At 57.7% G+C, this 20,888-nt stretch overlaps 4 protein-coding genes across 4 annotated transcripts; 1 reads left to right on the forward strand and 3 right to left on the reverse strand.

Moving 5' to 3' along the window:
* On the forward strand, positions 1-4,073 carry LOC131213501 (sterol regulatory element-binding protein 1; the record flags this gene model as incomplete). Its single annotated transcript, XM_058207553.1, has 4 exons — positions 1-1,985; positions 2,087-2,198; positions 2,499-2,666; positions 2,789-4,073. Coding segments are annotated over 4 exons (2,616 nt in total), but the record flags the coding sequence as incomplete, so codon positions are not given.
* Positions 3,776-5,784, reverse strand: LOC131213998 (transcription factor 15-like). Its single transcript, XM_058208287.1, has 3 exons — positions 5,721-5,784; positions 4,597-4,824; positions 3,776-4,418 (listed from the first exon to the last, which is right to left on the reverse strand). The coding sequence occupies exons 2-3, from the start codon at positions 4,734-4,736 to the stop codon at positions 4,121-4,123; spliced, it is 438 nt and encodes a 145-aa protein (XP_058064270.1). The 5' UTR covers positions 4,737-4,824; positions 5,721-5,784; the 3' UTR covers positions 3,776-4,120.
* A 115-nt stretch (positions 5,785-5,899) lies between these two features.
* Positions 5,900-9,701, reverse strand: LOC131213503 (proton channel OtopLc). Its single transcript, XM_058207555.1, has 4 exons — positions 9,574-9,701; positions 7,814-8,440; positions 7,516-7,733; positions 5,900-7,380 (listed from the first exon to the last, which is right to left on the reverse strand). Exons 1-4 carry the CDS (start codon positions 9,699-9,701, stop codon positions 5,900-5,902), a joined length of 2,454 nt encoding a protein of 817 aa, XP_058063538.1.
* Positions 9,702-13,837: 4,136 nt separating this feature from the next.
* On the reverse strand, positions 13,838-17,224 carry LOC131213505 (proton channel OtopLc-like). Its single transcript, XM_058207557.1, has 6 exons — positions 17,172-17,224; positions 16,368-16,727; positions 16,077-16,289; positions 15,198-15,344; positions 14,868-15,112; positions 13,838-14,805 (listed from the first exon to the last, which is right to left on the reverse strand). Exons 1-6 carry the CDS (start codon positions 17,222-17,224, stop codon positions 13,838-13,840), a joined length of 1,986 nt encoding a protein of 661 aa, XP_058063540.1.
* Between the last annotated feature and the right edge of the window lie 3,664 nt (positions 17,225-20,888).

Below are 20,888 nucleotides of genomic sequence, written 5' to 3' on the forward strand. Positions count from 1 at the left end.
CTCGTGAACACACTGGGCGGTCCGATTCTAGCGGCGGGAATTCCGGTCGTGCTCGACGCACCTGCCTCCGACAACGGGAAGGTGCAGCTGAGTCGACTGCAGCCGGCGGTGCCGAAGGTTAAGGAGGTGAAACGGTCGGCGCACAATGCGATTGAACGACGTTACCGTACCTCGATCAACAGCTGCATTGTGGAGCTGAAGGACATGGTTGTCGGGGTAGACGCAAAGCTGAACAAGTCGGCTATTTTGCGCAAGGCAATCGATCACATCCGCTATCTGACAAAACAGAACCATGCACTGAAGCAGGAAAACATGACGTACAAGATGAAGCTTACGGATCCGAAGCAGTCGCTGAAGGATCTGCTGGTAAGCCCAAGAAGCAGCAGTGCGGTTGACGAAATGATGACTGGCCCGATCACGCCCCCGGTCAGTGACGAGTCGTCCGACCCTTCGTCGTCACCGGCTCATTCCGTAACTTCCATGCCTCCATCGCCGTACGAGCTAATGGATGACGAGATGGTGTCCAGCATCAGTGGAATGTCGTCCAACTCGCGCCTCACGCTTTGCATGTTCATGCTGGCGGTGTGCATCGTCAACCCGTTCGCTAGTCTACTGGCGCCGGCCGACATGAATGAGCCGCTCGAGGAGATTGGCACAACGCGTCGCATACTGGCGTTCGAGGAGTCGTTCTCGTGGTCTCGACTCTCCTCCTCGCTACTAGTGCTGTTGGTCAATTGTCTTCTGCTCGGTGGCTGCCTGGTGCGCATGCTCGTCTATGGCGATCCGGTACTACTGCCGCGGTCGAGCGCCTCCAGCGAGTACTGGAAGCACAAGCGCCAATCGGACTTGGAATTTAAGCGAGGCAACTCACACGGCGCGTACATAGAAGCGAAACGATGCCTCCACGCATTCGGATTGTCGCTGCCCACCACCCGACTAGAATGTCTTTCAATGACAGGCTGGCAATTTGTGCGTATGTTCTTCCATCGGCTGTACGTGGGGCGCTGGCTTTCGCGCCGCACCGGTGGACTTTTCAAGCCGGAGGGGCAGCGACTGCACGCACTTCACTCGGTCCGGGAACTTGCCTTGCTGTATCACCGCCTGAACCAGCTGCACCTCGTCACCGACCAACCGGACGCGAACGGACTCATGATGAGCCTGTGCGCGGTGAATATGGCGGAAGCGGCTGCCTCGGTTTTGCCACCGGATGACACTATCGAAATCTATCTGCTGGCGGCGCTGCGCGTGAAGCGTAGCTATCCGGGTCTGATGCAGTACTTCTGCCGCTATTATTTGTCGAAAGCACAGCGTCTCGCCGGTGACCGGGGAAGCGCCAAGTTCCGGTGGCTGTTCACTGCGTACGGCTTTCAGTTTCTCACAGGCCAGCAGTTTCGCTACGAGGACCGACCGGACGAGTCAAGCGCACTGTTCACTCGCTTATGCAACAAAGCCGATCCACTAGAGTACGTGATGCGTGAATATCGTTTGCACCTACTGCAAAAGGCACTGCAGGGGCTCGTAGGATCCGATCCAACTGGTACATCGTGTCAACCCGCGCGACTCGCACCACACGGTGGTTCCGAGATGAAGGACGGCTCTTATGGTAAGGAGAAGGAGCTCATGCTGAAACAGGGCGGCCTCGGCGGCGATCTCGTGAGCCCCGCCGACAGTGTATCTCCTTCCTCCTTGAACGGCAACCACAACAGCGAGATTCTGCACTTGACACAGCTGCTCAAGGACACGCTGCGGCTTGAGAAGCCCGTCGCCTTCACGGCTTGCCTCGTCCACGGCAACGAGTGCCACGATCAGGTTGTGCTCTGGTGGTCGAACATGCTTAGCATCGCCGCCTACTGGTTGCTCGGTGAGGACGAACTGGCCGAGCCGCTGTACGTTCAGGTTGAAAGTTTTCCCGCGGAACTGCAGCATTGCGAGGACCCGCTAGCGCATGCCTTGTTGATTGCATTCCACACCAAGCGCAATTTGATGTAAGTGGCTTCAAACCGAGTTACAGAGCGTTGACCGCGTATGATGCCAATACTTTTCACTAAATTTACCTAATCGGCGTCACTCGTTTTCATTTTTGCAGCACCAAAGCTGACGACTTGTCGGCAATTTTTCTCGATTGCAACGAAAGCAGCCGCTACCTGGAGGACAGCTTGACTGGTAACTTGTGTAAGACGCCTAGCCGTTTGAAACTGGTAAGTAGAAGTTAGGTGTGCGCAGACAGATTTGCCCTTTCCAAAGGCCTCCTGTCTTTCTGTCCCTCTCCTACGGGTGCATTGCAGTTGCATTGCACGCTCCGTATTAACAACTGGTGTAGTATTCCAGTAGTTTGAAAGTGCCCGCACAGAGCGATAATGAGCACGACGTCCGTAATTTTTGTTGGGTTTACTCTTACTCACGTTAATCTCGGTGCACTCGTTAATAGTGCGTGCGGCTATTGAACCTTTACGCGATTCCAATGTGCTCCGCATTTGTCGCCTCCTATCTCTTTGCAGTTAGCGCAGTTGCTCGTCTGCGATTGGCTACTCGAGTGTCGGACAACTCTATGGGAAATCGAGACAGACACGCGCTACAATCAGGATTACCAGGCTGTTTCTGGTGCGGTGCTGTCCGCGTTCCAAATGGATCTCAATCTGTTGCGGCTGGTAATGAGCAAATTCCCGGTAAGCAATCCTCTGGCGTGGAATCAAATCGCTCGCACACAACAAAAGCATGCGTTCGCTAATCGTTGGAATTTACCCATTTATTTTCATCCCGTCCGTTTCATTTTGTGCCGATGCGCAAGAACGCTCAATCGCGCGTATTCCTTTACGAGGCCATCTGCCGGCTAATGGCCGGGGCGGCTCCAGGACCAACACAGCAGCTGCTTGATCGCAGCCTTCGTCAACGCAACTGTCGCTCGTCGATGATATGCGGTAAGGACCGCCCAGCCCACATGGAAGGGGGCCGCGAAAGGGCGGCCGCACTGTACGTGGCCTGTAAGCACCTACCGTCGCCCTGCTTGTCGTCGCCCGGTGAGCGGGCCGGCATGCTGGAGGAAGCAGCGAAAACGCTGGAAAAGATCGGCGACAAGAAGCGTCTCCAGCAGTGCTATCAGCTAATGAAGTCCCTCGGCAGCGGATCCGTACCAAATTAACGAATTCCGCTTCATCGATTGCTTCACCACTGTTCAATACAGCCACACTGGTCGATCGTTTATGGTTTCCACAAACACACACATGATTCTTCAGCACATTAAAAGGAGCTTTTCAACATATCGTCATATCGGATTTGGCTTTTCACGATAATGGGAGTACTTTGGCTGGCTTGGTTCTCGTACCCTTAGACAGGATACGCTGTGGGCAAACACAATCCGGAAACAGTTTTCTTCCGTTTTCTTCCACAATCCGGAAACAGTTCAGGTATTGTGACCATTTCGCCACGAACTCGACGTACTGGGGTGTTCAATAAGTTTGTAGCCTCGATAACAAAGGGCGCTGCTAGGAGTCCAACTTATTGAATAGCCTAGTATACCGTTCCGTAACTACCGTATTGCCCTGGTACTGGAATCTTCTGACTTCTGGCTGTCCGCTAAACTCCACTAGAAGTCGATACTGGGGAAAAGAGCCGAAACGAACAGTTTGTTGAAGGCTTTTCCAAAAAAGAACTCTTCGAACCGGTTCAAAAATCGGAGCAAACGTTGACAGAGGTGTATTGTGTAGAGTAGGGATTGCTTTAAAGGTGATGTTAAGTTTAGAACAATAAAGATTTTCTGAGTTATGTTTTTCCCGGTACTTTTTTGGCCCCAGTAGTACCATTCTTTTTGGATAAAAATGTAATTATTACGCTGAACACAGGCCAACAACGCTTTGGAATACTTCAGTGCAGTGAATCAAATTCGGAAGGGAACTGAACGAAATAATTAGTGTAGAAGGTGTATCGCTTGATAACTAGCATTAGTGTTGATCCGATTTCGTGTTGATTGTAGTTTCTTTAGCTGTATTCGTTTAATTAGTTTAGTTACGTATTTGCATCACTTGCGGATGTTTTTGCTGCTTTGCGAGCAGAGAAATAAATGGTTGGCTATTTCACCTAAACGTGTCACCGAAGTTCGGCTCTCTGGGAGTCACTGGGCTCACTAGCACTTGTCGAAGGTCACGCAGAACGTGCAAATCGGTGTCCGTTGGTACCGATGATTTTCGCCTGCCGTCGCCCAGTGGCAATCGTCATCCCCGTCAGGCGAACCGGCAGCTTCCGGCTGCTTCCGATGGTTGACTACCTCGACGCACGGTCGATGGTTGCTGCCGGTAACTAGTACCGCCAGCAGGTGCGAGATGTAGCTCTTGGCCAGGCGCAGCGTTTCGATCTTGGACAGCTTCCGATTGATCGGTTCGGTCGGTATCAGCTGGCGAAGCGTATTGAAGGCTGAGTTGACGCTGTGTGCCAGAGAGAAAAAGAGAGAAAGAGAAAGAAAGAGGAGAAGGAGATGAAAGAAATGAGAGAACGAGAGATAATGGAAGAGATTTGGCGACTAAAGATTTGTCGACACTTTCGTTGTAGGTCGGAGAGAATCGATCCGACACCGGCCACCGGTCACAGAATCCCGCGACTTACCTATGCGTTCGGTAGCGTTCGCGAGCGTTGGCCTGCAGCCGTTGGTCGACGCCCCCGGGCCCGACGCTCCCGTCGCTACCGGCGTAATCCACCGTCATCACCGCCGTCGTACTGATGCGTCTGCTGTTGTTCCGGCTCATTGCTCATTTGGATGGCGGCTGAGCGGAGAAAGTAATCCGTGCTCATGTGCGGCTCGACACTCACTGTCGCATTGCGACACTGTCTGGCCTGCGGAGTCGGGCAATCCGAGTGAAAAAGAAAAGGAGCGAAAAAAACCGCGGACGTCTTAACCCTGGAGCACCGGACCCTGACGTGAGACCGACACCGGCGGGTAATTGAACACCAGTTGGAAAACTAATTAAGTCGTTAAGGGGCGCAACGAGCCTAGGGCACGTTATAGGCGACATATGTGAGCATATGCACGTGCGCGTTTCGTTCCGTTCCGAGTTTCGGGTACACTAGTGCAAAATAAATTGAAACGGAAAAAGGGAGAGAAAACAGAAGCAAAACACACAAACAACCCCATCAAAACAACCGGCAAGAGCCCAAAGTGAGAAAGAAAGAGAGAGAGAGAGAGAGAGAGAGAGAGAGAGAGAGAGAGAGAGAGAGAGAGAGAGAGCGGGGGGGGGGGTAATTCGAGAAGTTACAGTATTTATGGGTTAATGACGCGATCGCAGCAGTTGATCGCGCAGAACACAGTCTTTATTATTCCAACAAAAACAACAAAAACAAAAATAACAACAACCGCACACAGCAGCACAGTCGCAGAACACAAATCGCTGAGATTTCTGGTGAGCGATAGCGCAGATGCGCGCAAGTGAAAGATGAACCTGCGCCCTCTGCGGTCTGTGCAGCTTCCGGCACCGCTCGGCTCGGCACAGCGGCACCGCGTTCCAAACGGAAGCGAACGGAAAGGGGCACGGGGCAAGAAACTACCAAACACACGCACACGTGCGCTCGGTACAAGTCGCTCCTTTCGCCACCTCCTATTCCTCGCCTCGGTCCTTCGCCTTGGTTTCCGTTCTTCACCCTCCACCGTAAGGTGTTTCCGGTCTTTCGGGTGTGCTGTTTTTCTTTCACCTTCGCACTTTATCTCTTTCTCTATCTCAAAACTGATTACTAACCGTCGTGGCCGTGGCCGCCGTATATAGTTTGGAACAAACGGATTTTATTGCAGCGCCGGTTCTGCCGGTGCGCACTAACAAGCAACAACCCCGTCCGGAACGGAGTTCGGGAACGGTTTCGCGTAATACTGCTGGTGTAACACGCCCGACTGCAAGCAGGCGTCGGCGACGGTCGGCGGTTAGTGGTAGTCGGTCACCTTCACCTTGTACGTGGACTTCCAGATCTCGAACAGGCAGATGGTCGAGTGGAAGCGGTAGAAGATGGCGAGCGGCATCGAGACGTGCGTGATGACCGTCCACGCCCAGGTGCCGAAGAAGTCGAGGTGGGACGGCCGGAAACTGGCGCGACCCTTGATCAGTGTGTTGATGAACCACATCGCCATGTTGGCCACGAGCAGGAACGTCACGATCTGGCGGCCCGGCTTGGTCCGGTGCTGCTGGGCACCGCGGCACTTGCGCCACACCGCGTTCAGGATGAACAGCGTCTGGATGGAGGTCTGCACGAGGCTGAACAGTTCGGCGATGAGGCCCTCCCGCGACCCGGGCACGTCCTGTTTCATCGAGAAGTAGCTGCCGACGATGCTGAACATCCCGTACACGTAGACGCCGGTCTGGGCGAGCACCAGGAGCGTACAGTCGAGGCTGACCGAGCCGCTGTGCAGGTCGTTCTTTTTCCGCTGGTACTTGAGGTCGCGCATGCGCAGCATCGCCACCAGCACGGCGACCGCCGTCACCGTGTACATCAGCGTTTCCGCGATCGTCACCTCCTGGATCGCGAAGTACTCGTAGCCGGGCTCGTCGTACAGCACGAAGTACATGATTAGGCAGATGATGGTCAGCACCGTGAGCAGGATGCCGCCGAACATGCCGCGGTGGGCGCGCGAGCAGTCGACCGAGAAGTGGTGGGCGCTCTTCGTCGCGCTCGTCTGCACCTTGATCGAGCTGCGGCGCGTCCGGTCGATCTCGGCGATCGTCTTCACCTTCTTCCACATCTCGTACAGGATGACGGCGCAGATGAGCGAGTACTCGATCGTGCACGGGAACAGGAACGGCGACACGTTCTGCACCAGCGAGCCCATGATGTTGGTGCGCTGGCACTCGTGGTACTCGGTCTCGCTGTCGACCCCGCCCGGCATCACCGACTGCAGGGCCGCCATCTCGGTCTCGTTCCCGCCGAAGGACTCCGGGTACGGCGAGGGCGCCGCCGGCAGCGGTGGCGGCGGCGGCGGCGGTTTCAGGCCCGTGTTGGATGGCGCGCCCGGGGACGGCCGGGTGTGGTGCGCCGAGTGCGCCAGGTGGTGGATCTCGTGCTTCGTTTCCTCCACCAGCACGTACAGCCACTCGCACAGGTTCGTCGCCACCATGTGCATCAGGCCGAACCGGGCGAACACCTTGTGGCGGGCCATGTCCAGCTCGGACGCGTTCAGAAAGATGAACTGCATCTGCACCAGCGACAGCAGCATCCGGGCGGCCGGCGTCAGCGCGATGAAGATGCTCGAGCAGCCGGGCGATGCGTTCAGCTCGAAGTACTGCCCGAACTCGAGCCCCGAGTACACCATCGTGCCGATGCCGAACGCGATCGCCCCGACCCGCAGATAGAAGCTCCCGAAGTGCGGCACGCGTTTCTTCGCCCCCACGCCGGCGCTGCTGGTCCGCGCGTCTGTGTTGGGGTGGTGGGGGGGAAACAAGGATGTCAGTCAGAAAGCCCAAAGTTCGCCACCCGCGATCGCGATCGAGAACTGATGCTAGAGGAACGCCAGCACCCAACATCGGTACACAGGAACACAGGACTTACGGTAGCTCTGGATGCGGGTCATCACGGCACGCTGCCGCATGGTGGACCCGTACACGAAGATGACGAACGCGATGCTGACGGTGTAGAGAAACAGGTAGAACCCTTGGTACACGTTGGCCGGTATCTGGGACGACAGTATCTCCGTCACCGGGAGTGCGATGCCGAGAATGACGATGATCTTGGCGTACAGTGCCGACAGTGCGGTGCTCAGTGCGTCACTGCAACAGAGAGAGAGAAACGGGGGGGATCATCAGATCATCTCGAGCCGGACCAACGGGGGGCCTGAGGCAGTACTTACTCGCCAAACCGTCGGTTCTTACGGCGCGACTCCAGCGCCTGTTCGCTGTGGGGCCCGGTCGCAGCTGGCACCGGGAGCTGGCTCAGCGACGCCTTGCTGCCCAGGTTCGATTCCGGATCGTTCTGCGCTGGCCCTTGCCCCCCGCCGCCATGTGCACGGCGGCCCGGAAGCCAGGCGAGCGAGCCACGCCGAATGGCGGCCATTAGGGCGGACGGTTTGACCGGGACCGGTGCCACACCGTTACCCGTGCCGGCTGCCGGCCCATCGCCTGAGACGCGCCGCTGGTCACCACCGGTTCGTTTCGCTTCCGGCGCATCCTCGGGAATCAGATCGAGGACCGTGCTGGACCCACCGTGATGGTGGTGGTGGTGGTGGTGTTGGTGATTGTGCTTCGCCTTACCTTTCGACGACAGCAGTACCATCGCCTCATCCGGCGTTTCGCCCTTCCCCGGCACCGATAGGTACTGCTGCTGCTGCTGCTGCTGCGGCTGGGTGCCGGTGGACCTCATTACCGACGGTGAGTGCCGACCGTTCTGCTGCTCGCTATCGTCCTCATCCTCATCGCCTTCACTGAAGTCGTCACCCGACGGTACTGCCAGCGACGCTAGCTCGCAGCCGTACTTTTCACTACACAGAGAGAGAGAGAGACAGAGAGATGGGGGACGTTAGGACTAGAACCACTGCCGGACGCGCTGATTTTGGCGCCAAAACAGTGGCGTGTGTACATGCAGCGGCACACTGTGTCTGCTGTCATCGGCAGCAAAGCAATGGCGGATAGAGGCAAGTAGTTGAGTGTGTTGTCGCCGCCTCGGTGTGCGTGTGCGGCTTATCGGGGCAGGTCGGACGATGCCATCGATTGACTTGTACGGTGGCGCCCTCGTTATCGTGTGCGGGCGGCCCTCGCGCCTCGATAGCACCGGGTATTGGGCTATCGCCGCGCGCTCCCAAACGTGTGCGGCTTTCGCGACGGGAACGTGATCGGCCACGGTTCCGATAACAGCAACGCCTCAACGGTCAGCGGACGCAGCGGTTCGTACCCACCGTTGTTGCTGCTGGTGAACGCTGGACGCTGGCGGCGGCACCGCTGGACGGAGGGTTCGCCTCGCGCACCTATTTAGCACCATTGGCAGGTCACCGCAGAGAGCGCGGGGCAAGTGCAGCCTGCAGCTCGCTAGTGTGTCAACCGACTGACGACTGACTGAGTGACGGAGGCCCACTCCGGTCCGGACCGGTCCGGTCCCCCGAAAACAATACTATCGGCGCGCCCCGGCCAACTGCACCCGGTGGCACAGCAGCAGCTACATAACCTTATCACCCCGCCCTGCCCCCCTCGCAGCAGTAGGACGGAGTGCAGAACGGATCGATACACGGCGGGCGGAGCGTTTATCACCTTTTAAGTGCCACCGTGTGCCGTGGCGGTAGCGGTAATTAGGGCTTCGGCGGACAAATTGGTCCCGCGATTGCTGCGAGTCACGCGTCACGCTCCGCTCGTGGGGATCGTCCCGTCCCGTCCCGTTTCAGACGGCAGGCGACACCTGTCCGCGGCGCTCAGGTCGCCACACGAGCGTCGGTCTCGTGACCGTCGTCTCTGTTGTTGGCCGCCCCCTTTCCAATAGCCCTCAGGCCAGTCGCACAGGCACACCACCACCGTGCGCTCGGTGACACACGACCCCAACCCGACCCGGGGCCGGGGCAAGGAAAGGTCACAGGGTGGCCTGCGCCTGCTCGCGAGAGACTCGCCTGCTACGGCGGCTACGTACCTCCGGCTGGAATGCTGCCTTTCCGGCACAAGCTGCCAGCCGTCGTCGAGATGGTGATGGTGCGGTGCTGCCGGATGGGGTTGGGTCACCTCGGGTGGCACCCCACCACCAACGGCCGGAGCCGCCATGGTGGGACAGGACAGGTCTCCGGACAGCGAGCGAGAGAGAGAGAGTAAGAGGCTCACACTGCGGACGGTGAGTGAGAGATCGATCAAGAGCGGGGCGGGGAGGAGCGGGGGAACTGGAAAACGAACACACACACTCCACACTCGCGAAGGACTCGAGCCCTGCGGGGCGAGGCTCTCTAGAGCAGCATTCTGATCAACGGCCAAGCTTTTACGCGCGAATCACACTCATCCCCTCTACACCCTGTGTGTGTGCTCTACTGTTTACTGTGCACGGGGGGTGAGGCGCGGGGGGGCAATATTGGGTGTGATCGCCGATCGCCGATTTAATCCGCAAATAGAATCAGAGCGAGAGAGAGAGAGAGATTGTGAGTGATGTGCTGAATGCGCCTTCCGTTGCGCAACTAAGTGCGCGGTGCGCCCTCGCAGGAGCTTTTATATTACCCTCCCGCCCCGGGGCTTGCACCTGAGGAGGAAGCACCCCCCCTGCCCTGGAAGCGCAGGGGTCCGATGCGCTGCGCGAGTGAGGTTAGAAAATTAGCAACCCTAACACGTCGAGAGAAGCGACCGCCACCAGCGGGGGGAAAAAAAAATGGCGCAGAAGGCTACTCGACTGTTACTGCAGAGAGAGAGGAGATCTTCGAGAACGCGGCCTCGCAACTCCCCAGACTCTCCGGCGGCATCAGTTTCAGTTTCCGAAGGACCCGTACAAAAGCTCTACACAGCGCTCAGGGGTTTACGCTTCAGTCGCGGGGTTCTATCAACGTGCCTCGGTGATAGGTGAGCTATCTGGGCGCTAGGGCAGCAGATAGATCCCCGGGTGTCGATAACCTTGATGTGGGTGCATTATCACCCGGCCGCCCGATGGCGTCACAAACAGCCCTAGCCCTCTCCGGAGCGCAAATCGTTTGGCCCCCCGGGGTGTAGCCCTACATTCTTCCTCCACGAGCGAGGATCAGCGGCGCGATTCTTGCGTCGACTTTCACGCTTTCCGCGTCCAGGATCACGAGGATCGAGGGCAGACGCCGAGTCTTACGCCGATGGGCCTGTGGCTGCGTACCTGAAGGAGACGGAGTTTTTCTTGCTGAGCTTGCCCGTGGCTCCCGGGAGTGTGCCGGTAAAGGACATAGCTGGAACAACACACCGAACCTTGGCAGACCTTGGGCTGGAGTACCACCAGACACGGCACAGTTGCAGAGTCGCACTGAAGACGCGGCGTCGCGTCGTCCGTCGTAGAAGGGGTTCCCAGGTCGACCTCACCTTCAAGCGAGCGTCCTGGGGTCGCGTTTCGCCGCCTCACACCAGGGTGGGTGGGGGCCCGGGGGCCTACCACAACACTCCTTCGGGCGCCGGGCCGCGGTTATCTGCGCTGTCGGATGCGCCGCGCAGAAGAGATTCAATAAGCGAGCGTGAACTTTAATCAACAAGTTGGGGGCGCAGTTGATTGATGTGGCCTTCCCGGATCCACCTGGGCATGTTCACCTGTGGGCGGCGGAGGTGGCGACGACGATACGTCAGCTGAGTGTGGTGGAGTCGGGGCGTGTTCTTCTTCGTAGCTTCCAATCTCTGCTCTGCGTGTCAGATGGGTGCGCGCGCGCTCACTGAAACACCGCGATTGCCCGACGTACGGACGACCGACGACTGAATGACTATCACCTGGGTGGCTGGCTGTGTGTAGTTTCTGGCAGGCCACAACTGGAATGGGGGGTTGACATCGTTCGCGGTTCGGTTGTTGAGGCGGAGACAGAGATAAAAAATATAGGCGACGTCGACGTACGCATCGCAAAGCCAACGTCGGCGGTGGTGCACCACAAGAGACGCGATCCACTGTCTTCGGCTTCGGCACGAAGGGCTCCGGCGAGCGTAGAGCATTCGCCATAATTATTACCCCATGGGTCTGGGACCCAGACCCACACCAGACAGTCCCCCACCCAGTCCCGGCGGGGTCCCCTCCCAGGGCCCGGAGATGGCGAGATGATGGACAAGATCGAGCAGAGCACGGCTAGAGAGAGGTGCGAATGGACACGATAAACACGCGGTGCTTGCGGAGCCGGGTGACGTATCGTCGCCGTCATCATCCTGTGTCTGTGTATTTGTTTGCTACCGCGTATCCGAAAGGGGCGCGCGCGCGCACCTCGCCCTGTCTAAGGGTCAAGTGCATCTGGTCTCCAAACCCCGAAACAGCGAGAAAGAGGGGAGGGCTATGGACAGTCCTGGGGCGCTGGGCTCAATGAAGCACTAGGAGGTTTAATGAGTTGTGCGGTCCAATAACAGAGGCAGAGTAGCCTTCGGTTCAATCTGTCAAATCGTTTGCTCTGTTTACAAGCCACTTAGTATCGACGTGTCAGGAGTGTTTGTTTACATTGCCAAAAACACGTACCGTGCGCAGTAATCAGTGCGAATTTTTATTTCGCTAGGTTTCAAAGCAAACCGAAATTATGAACGAATGTGTGTAAGGACTCTTCGTCTTCAGTCCAGTCCGTCCAGTTCAAACATGGGTTGTTGAACTTAATGAAATTCGTAGATGGGAACCGTGTCCGAACAAGTGGTACTGATGATGGTAAATAAAATTGGTTTTTCACTGAATCGAATCGCAGAACTGGGTCCTGACTCAGTCTTAAGAAGATACAATAATTGCTAATAACAATAATTGCAATAATCGAGAGAAAGATCCTTAGAAGAATCGACGACACGTTGTGAACGACAAAACTTGTTGAACGGCCTGGTAGACAGGCTCCGGCCGGTAAGGTGCCTATCAGCAGAGCCAACGATCAGCCGGTTCGGCTTCAAGTACTCCCCAAAAACAGGTTGTCGCCGTTCGTCCATACCCAATGCCATACCATACCCCCTCGTCAGGACTTTGGACTCCACGGTCACTGCCGGCCCCCTTATGCAGCATAAGGACCCACTGTGTCTCGGTCGGCAGGTCGGAGACGGAACGCACACGACCAGTGTGCCAGACCAGTGTGTAGAGTGCGAGTGAGTGAGTTCGAGCCACCCAAAATGGAGCTCGGTGTGCCCCTCGTTAAACGGGGGGCAATCGAGAGCTGTGCGTAATGGCGTGACGGCTGTCATGACGGCTGTCAACGGCCCGTATCAAGCCGTGACCTGGGGAGCTGAGGCTGTAAAACCATAATCCACTATCAATCAAGTGCCCCCTTGGTATGTGGTGGGAGTGTGCCATGATACACCCGTTTTTTTTTGGGACTCTGTTGGTTTTGTGGGAGTCTGGCTTTATGGCTACTACTACTACTACTATTACTCCGAGCTGTGACTGTGTTCTGTTCTGTCTCGGACGTCGGCTGAATTCCAGCGAACTCGGCAGCAGAGACGGAGACGCAAAACCGCCGTACGTCAATCGTCGGCGCCGATATTTCGTCCAAGTACCCCAAGTACGGCGGCCCAAACGGTGCGATACGCGGATCTGTAAGGGGTCCCCTAGTATGGGAAGTGGGGCTTTACTTTAATGAGTTGTAGCGCGCAAAGCAGTGCCCGCCGAAGTGCCCGTCGTCGTGCCATTAAACTGTCGAATCGGCCATAAACCACTCGACGCTTGAAATCGGGCCAATCGGGCCAAACGACAGCCTAGCGGTGCTCTAATCAGTGCACATTGGGATTAGCACGCGCGCCGGGACCTCGAAGGTCATATACCATGACTGCTCGATTATGGCGTGGATTAGTGCCCCTTTTTGGCACGGCTCCGGTTAAGCTTCTTATGGCCCGCGAATTCCCGAGGCTGCCCGGGAGTTGGGGGAGCCTGGGCAAACTCTGGACCTTCTCGGGCGGGAGCTATTGCGGGAGTTCAATTCATCGTGGGTGCAATCCATGCGTAATACGGCCCCGCCACAGGTACCAGAGGAGGTACTGGAGAGGCCCGCATGACTTTGATTTGTTTGCCGGACTAATCTCCAACGGTACATCCGGTAGTGGTGACCACATATTCGGTGACTTTGATTTGTTGTGATTGATGAACGCTGGGTTGTTGGGCAGTGATTTCTTTCCGAGCTTTCCGGGCACCGAGAATTGGCCACTCGTCAGCCTGAGGTGGGGAATTGAGCTAGGATAAGGAGCTAGGTATTTTTATTGCAGCCATCTAGGTTTATTGGGGGGTGGCGTTGGTGGTTCACGGCGTCACAGCGTCACGGCGTCGCTCCGGATGCGGAGTCAGCGTAGCGCGCCTTGTACGAGTTTTTCCAGATCTCGAACAGGCAGATGGTCGAGTGGAAGCGGTAGAAGATGGCGAGCGGCATGGAGACGTGGGCGATGATGGCCCAGGCGCCGGCGCCGTAGAAGTGCATCACCAGCGGCCGGAAGCTGGCGTTGCTCTTGACGAGCGAGTTCACCAGCCAGGCGGCCAGGTTGGCGACCAGCAGAAACGTGACGGTTTCGCGGCCCGGCTTGATCCGGTTCTGGCGGGCGCCCTTGCAGCGGCGCCACCACGAGCTCAGGACGAACATCGTCTGGAGGGAGGTCTGGGCGAGGGCCAGCACCTCCGAGACGATCGCCCAGTGGTGGGTGGGCCGCCGGCCCTCCACCAGGCAGGTGCCGATGATGGAGAAGATCCCGTACACGTAGATGCCGGTCTGGGTGACGAGCAGCAGCAGGCAATCGAGCGGCAGCGGCCGGTGCCGCCCGGACCCGACCACCTTCAGGTCGCGCATGGCCACCATGGCCCGGGCGACGCACCCGAGCGTCACCGCGTACAGCGCGACCTCGTACAGGACGACCTCGAGGAGGGCGAGTTCGCGCAGCTCCGGGTGCTGCTCCCGGCGCAGCACGAAGTACATGATGAGGGCGATGAACGTGAGCACGAGCGTCACGACCCCCGCCAGTACGCCCCGCTGGGCCCGCGAGCAGTCCACCGACAGGCGGTTCGCGGGCCGCCCCGTGACGCCCCGCTCCGGGGCTGACCGGGCCCGGCCCAGACTCTGCCAGATCTCGAACAGCGTCAGCGCGCAGATGAGCGAGTACTCGATGGTGCAGGGGAACAGGAAGGGGGCCGTGTTCTGGACGACGGTTCGCATGATGGTGGAGTGCCGACAGGACCCGTACCCACCCGACAGCGTCCCGTTGCCACTCACCGCCAGCTGGCGCTGGTACTCTTCGTCTGTGCGAGAGAATCATCGTCACAGGGGAACATCACTCGCCGGGTCACTCACGTACACTCACCGGTTTGGTTGATCGGGCGCGCTGGGTGCTGGGTGGAGCCGGCTGGCTGCCCCATCTCGTGCTTAGCCTCCTCGACCAGCACGTACAGCCACTCGCAGACGTTGGTGGCGAGCAGGTGCATCAGGCCGAAGCGCGCCACGTTCGGGTGCCGCTCGAGGCCCGCGTCCCGGGCGGCGCCGATGATGAATTGCATCTGCAGCACGCACAGCACCATCCGGCCGGCCGGGACGAGGGCCATCACGACGCTGTCATGCTGGCACCGAGCATCCCCTACCCGGAGAGTGTAGCCATAAACCGCGATGAAACCCTGATCCTGGTGTGATGTGATACTTACGGTTCAGCTCGAAGTACTGGCCAAAGTCGAGCGCCGAGTACACCAGACTGCCGCACCCGAAGGCGATCGCCCCGATCCGCAGGTAGAACGAGCCACTGTGGGCCGACGGCGAGCCCGCCGGGGGTGCCTGCTGCGAGGGGCGTCTCTTACCCGTTCCTCCTGGATGGGGCGATAGGCGAACGACAGTTTAGAACCCTAGGTTTCCTACCTGTCTAATCGAATCGATGGAAATCGAGCCTCATTTCGGCCATATGATTAATGTCTGAGTCAAGATAATCTCCGCCATCTTCCACCTGTTTTGCCATACGAGGCAATCGTCGCCTGCAGCAAATGGTGAATCGGTCGGTCGGTGGGGCTATTAAATTTTTACTGCCACTCTAGTAAACGATTTTTCTGTCTCCAATTCTCATGTCCAGAATAGAATACGGGAGGGACCGCAAGCAAAGCGATACTCAAACTCAAGGATTTCCAACCAAAGGCCGTTACGTTGACACCAATTGACAGCTCTGAACGGCCGCTGTAATTTAACACAGTCCGGCACACAGTCTGTTTGATTGTGTGGCTGCTAGAGCGAGCAAAGCTCAGGACCAACTTATAAAGTTTTGCTGCTGAAGTTGATCGGCGCTCTCCGCGGGGTCCGAACTTTTGCTGATTAGGCTGACTGCGGAGCGCAGACAGATCGCAGTAGATCCCTGACTTGCAAGCCTGATGTATCTGGCACGAATGTACTCTCCTCGACACACCGTTACAGCAAGCAACAGAGATTGTCTCGTGTGCTCAGAGCTGCTAAGTTTGCTAAGTCAGCTAGTGTCAATGGGCAGTTCGAACTGTTGGCCAGTTACTTACGCAGCAGAAGCTCGGAACCGAGCAGTGACTGACGCCTGCTGCCCAGGTGGTGAGTCGCCCGGAAGCGCGCGATGTGGTGCAGCGCACACAGCACAATGCTGACCCCGTACAGGTAGAGGTAGAAGCCCTGGTGAAAGTTGACCGGTGCCTGCCGCGACACCAGCTCCGTCACCGGGAGCGTCACGCCGAGGATGATCAGCAGCTTGGCGTAGAGCGCCGACAACGCCTTCCCGAGGTGGTTCCTGGAATCCAGTTGGAACCGGTTGGGTAGTCCGTCGCGGAGTCCGGGTGGGGGGAGTCCCGGGGACCCGGGACCTTACCTGGAGAGCTCTCGGTTTCGCAGCAGGACCCGCAGCTCGGCGGACGGTGGCGGGGCGGCACTTTCGCCCCAGAACGCCTCCGACAGGCGGCGGTTAAGCGAGAGGCGGCTGCCGTGTTTGCGCAGGAACTCCAGCACGGTCGGGCGCTGCAACCCAAAGCTGGACAGCCGCCGGCTGCGCGGCTCGCCACTCGCCTCCGTCGACGCGCGGCGGCTCGTGTCGGCCGGCGTCCAGCGCTTGCCGGGCCGGGCCGAGCCGTGGCTGGCGTCCGAGTCGCAGCCCTGGCCCGCCGGCCCGCCCCCGTCCGGGCGGGTCTCTGTCTCTGGCTCCTCGAGATCCTCGTCGACCGGTGGAAACACCCTGCCCGAGGAGCGGTGGCCGAGAAGAAGCGGAATATATGGTTGATTATAATGAGAAGAGCTCCCAGAAGCCAGCGCCAGAGCCGCAGAGGCGCACGCACCGAAGCTCCGGAACGCGCCCCATTCACTGTGAAGGGATAACTGTCTTGTGACTCTGTACCGGTCTGTAGACCGGTCTGTGGACTTGGTCTGCAGGGTGACTCTGACTCCGAAAAGTTCCTACTTGAGCTCCGGAGATTGACTGAGGCTGACTGAATTCCCGGCAGTTAACAAGGTGCTGCGACGAGATGCCCGAGACACGATCGACCGAGGTGTTAATCGATCAAACCCCGATCTCACCCGGGGGCGGCCATATTGCGCTGCCCGCAACGCCATCGATAAGTCTGCCACCCACCCACCTAGACACACCCACGTACGTAGGCGGCACATGGCTCGCTTGCCTTACCTTTGGACCTGTGGCGTCGTCGTCGTCGGAGGCTGCCCGGGAGTCGGTTTCATCTGGATTCGTCTCGAGGTCGTCGAACGTGTTGGCTGCTGCTGTTGGCGAGAGGACGTGGTGGGAACTGCGCGGACGTGCTCCACACACTGGAGTGCGCGTTCGCGGCTTACTCGGCGAGGGCGTCTCCCTCTCCATGCCGCCCCGGGCCTTTATAGCCCCCCCCCCCCCCCTGGCGGCCGGTGTGAGATATCGTCGCGCGCTCGCCCTCGATAATGCTCGCTGCACGACGACGCTCAACTGCGACAATCGCGGACCGCGCACCCGGGACCCGGGGAATGCTAATTGAATCGCGTGGGCGCTGATAAAACGCCGAGGTTTACAGCATAATTGTTGGGCCACGGGCTGGGCCTAGCTGGGACTTCCTCTGGAGAGACCGGCGGAGAGAGATTCTGGAGCGCCTGGAATCCGCATTGACGCAGGTCGCTTACTCAGCGCTCTGAGAGGTGAGGTCCAGGTCCAGGGGGCGCAGGCGGAGTAACAAGAGACCATAACCATAACGGATGACGTCTGGATTGCAACGCGGTGGATGTTCAGTGCGGGGCATACATAATTTACACGCCCGTAATTACATTAGCATTGCACCCTGGGGGCTGTTGCTACGACTACTACTATAGAGGGAACTACTACCAACACTTCCTTCTGTTGTTGCTCGTGCCGAACACATGGAGGCTGAAGAGTCCCGAGCCCCGAGACTTTTGTTATTTTTTGGAACCCCGGAAAGTCGGAAAGTTTGAAGAGAGTTTGGCTCGAAAAGTGTTATAAGGATCAGAAACAACACAAAAAAAAAAAACGTTTCGGTTTGCTGACTGCAAGACTCCGAGACTCCGATTATGTAGAAAACCGGACACCAGAAGTCATTGGGAAAATACACAAAATCGTTTTGAAAAGATCGAAAAGTGAGTTTTAAGTTGGACGATTCTGACATGAATTGAACTTCGAATTGTTGTCACACATCACACCGTACCGTATTCTCCAGATTTGATTCCGAAGGCCTACTTTGAGACGGCTGGTAAATCGTTGAATAATCTGTTGCGATGTGGATGACGTTCGATGAATACGGCTCATTTGGAAGCCACGACTTTCTATTTGGGCCCGGGACTTTTCAGCCCATGTGCCTACGGGAAGTAACATAATTATCCGGGACCATCAGTTCATGAGGACATGAGTGCGCTGTCGGTCGCGGTGCTGTCGGAATGGAGGATAACTTCATCAAGCCAAGCTGCTGGGGTCTGGAGTCGTGCGTGCGCCTACCGCGTCACTACCGGGCTGTGAGTTGGACGAGGTCGAAGCGAGCGCGACCACTCCGGAGCAGGAGCAGTCGGCGCAAGGTCTCCTCTCCGCAAGGACGCGCGCAGATTCAGACCGAGCGAGAGCGAGAGCGAATCGGGGATACGTCGCGAGGGGGGGGAGGGCGAACAATGTGCACCGGAAATGGCGCCGGAGGGGGTGGTGAGGCGGGCCTGCAAATTGAATCAGATTCCCGATTGCGCTGGCTGCTGGTGCTTGGGGGACGATTGGAGGGCTGGCCAGGCCGACAGAGCAGCCGGAGCCAGTAGAGTTGGAGAGTTGGAGAGTAGATCCTTCGGGTACGTCCCACCAGCAGCAAGTCACCTATCACCTATCAGCACCACCACCGTCATCGCTGGCGTTACCCCATTCCGTGCAGGTTTCGTCGACAACGAATTGAAGATTACGCGCGCGGCTGTTCCGCTTTTTACAACACGTTCGCCAGCGAAACCCGGTACAGATAAGGTCGAGATCGAGGTAGGTTGGTGGTGGGCCTTTGGTACCCCCTCCCCAGTGCCAGTGGTGACGCATCACGTTCTCTCTCTCTCTCACTCTCTCACTCTCTCTCTGGAACTGGAGCTGCTGCGCTGGATGTGTCACCGGCGATGTCGCCGCCCGGGGGCGCCTCCCGCGTTTTTTACAAATTTCAGGTGGGGACGAGGGCAGGGACAGAGGTGCCGGAGGGTTTGGGAGGGTGGCCACCCCTGGCGAGGGGAGAGGAACACGACAAGGAAATGTAATTTTCTCGCACGCTGATGATGAGAGCAAATTAAATTGATGTTTACGGAGGGGACTCGACGGGCGACGATCCCGGAACGCCCAGCCCAGGGTCGCAGAACCCTGCTCCCTGTCCCTACTCCCACGCCGATCCCAATTAGTGTATCCCCGGGCCTCGCCGGAGCCCCGTTCTGGTCGGGATCCCCACCCCCCAGGTGACATTTGAATGAGGAGCTTTCTTCTACAAAAAAAATGGCGTTCCACAGACTGTGCGGACGAGAACGTCTGACGAGGACGTGTTTCTGGGACAGCGGCTCGTGCTGCTTCCTTGGGCCGGGGATTAGCTGGGTCAGACACAGGATCCCTCCCCCTACCTGCTATAGCTTTCTCTCGCCGCCGTCGTGTCGTCATCGTCGTCGTTGTGGTGGTTCGGTTTTGTTCCATTCAAAAGAACGAAGACTTGGTGGGGAGAGGCTCGCAAGAATGGGGGATGGAAAGTCTGTGGCACGCGAGATTATGCTTTGGAGCTTTAAGGACCTTTAATAGCGGACCGTCCCAGCGCCACATGTTGCCAGCTTGTCGCAGCCAGGGCCGGGGGGCAAATTAAACGTCAGTCTGAGCTAGCAGTTGGGAGACATGAAAGCAACAGGAAGCTGTCGACGACTTACGCGGCAGTCGCACCAGTGGCAGCCGCCGGCATAGTCAAAACCGTATAGGGTGATCCGTAAAAGTGTTGGGGTTTTTGGATACTACCCCGATTATTTGACTTTTAAAAGGCTTCATTCGGGAACTTGTAAACATTTAGTAACAGAGTTTGAGATCTATGAAAATTGGGAAACTTATTAAAAACCTTATTTCCCGAGTGGTGAAGAATTGCCGTAAACAGTGGGTTCGAAGCACCCTCGAAAGTCGCGTGCAAGAGAAGCCAATGCACACCTCATGCACCTGACGGCCACTTCCGTCATTGGCCCATTTTTCGGGAAATGTTGGCGCCATCAATCTCGCCACAATATTTTGCGCCGCCGGATTAGAGAACAGGAAGAAAGGAAGGAAGTTCCACAACTTACCCGCACGGTGATGGTAGCTCGACTACCTGTTACACCTTGTGGCTTGCACACATACACACTCACTCGCTCACGCACGCACGCACAGACACTGGGCACAGACTGGGATTCGCCATCCGCGAGTACTACGCTGGCAGGATTTGGAAGTCGTAGCTGGGGATCTTCTCCTCGTGTGCCTCGCTCCTTGCTGCTGCGTGGATTTCGTTGATTGAAGAACAGGTGACGGTGTCCTCGTCGGCACTCTCTACACACAACGCGCTCCAATTCTCGGCCGAAGCTTCCATTCTTCCCTGAAGTGCTGTGCAGGATCCTCCACCAAAGAGGGAAGGACCCCTCACTGGATTGGACTGGACTGGCCGTCTTGGACAGCCCCCCTCAGTCTTGGACCTCAGTTCCCCCGGGGAGGTCACCCGGAAGAGGACCGTCCAGGGCCGCACCAACTGTCGGACTGATGCTGCACGGCTCGGGACCGCTTCCTTTACGGTGGTTTTTGGCGCGGCAGCCACCTCGCCACCCCCCCCGGTGCGGCCTGCGGCGGTGGTCGGTGGGCCGTGGCCGTGCGCGAGAGCGAGACGGGCGAAGGATGCGCGAAAAA

The sequence above is a fragment of the Anopheles bellator genome, chromosome X (assembly GCF_943735745.2).
Source record: "Anopheles bellator chromosome X, idAnoBellAS_SP24_06.2, whole genome shotgun sequence".
Lineage (NCBI taxonomy): Eukaryota > Metazoa > Arthropoda > Insecta > Diptera > Culicidae > Anopheles > Anopheles bellator.

Coding starts and splice junctions, on each gene's coding strand:
- LOC131213998 (XM_058208287.1), bottom strand. CDS start 4,736: ATGAGCCGGAACAACAGCAGACGCATCAGTACGACGGCGGTGATGACG. Junction 4,419..4,596: donor GAACGCTACCGAACGCATAG/GTAAGTCGCGGG, acceptor TCTGGCACACAG/CGTCAACTCAGCCTTCAATA.
- LOC131213503 (XM_058207555.1), bottom strand. CDS start 9,701: ATGGCGGCTCCGGCCGTTGGTGGTGGGGTGCCACCCGAGGTGACCCAA. Junction 7,734..7,813: donor AAGAACCGACGGTTTGGCGA/GTAAGTACTGCC, acceptor TCTCTGTTGCAG/TGACGCACTGAGCACCGCAC. Junction 7,381..7,515: donor GACCCGCATCCAGAGCTACC/GTAAGTCCTGTG, acceptor ACCCCAACACAG/ACGCGCGGACCAGCAGCGCC.
- LOC131213505 (XM_058207557.1), bottom strand. CDS start 17,224: ATGAAACCGACTCCCGGGCAGCCTCCGACGACGACGACGCCACAGGTC. Junction 16,728..17,171: donor ACGACGCCACAGGTCCAAAG/GTAAGGCAAGCG, acceptor CTCCTCGGGCAG/GGTGTTTCCACCGGTCGACG. Junction 15,113..15,197: donor TACTTCGAGCTGAACCGTAA/GTATCACATCAC, acceptor CCAGCATGACAG/CGTCGTGATGGCCCTCGTCC.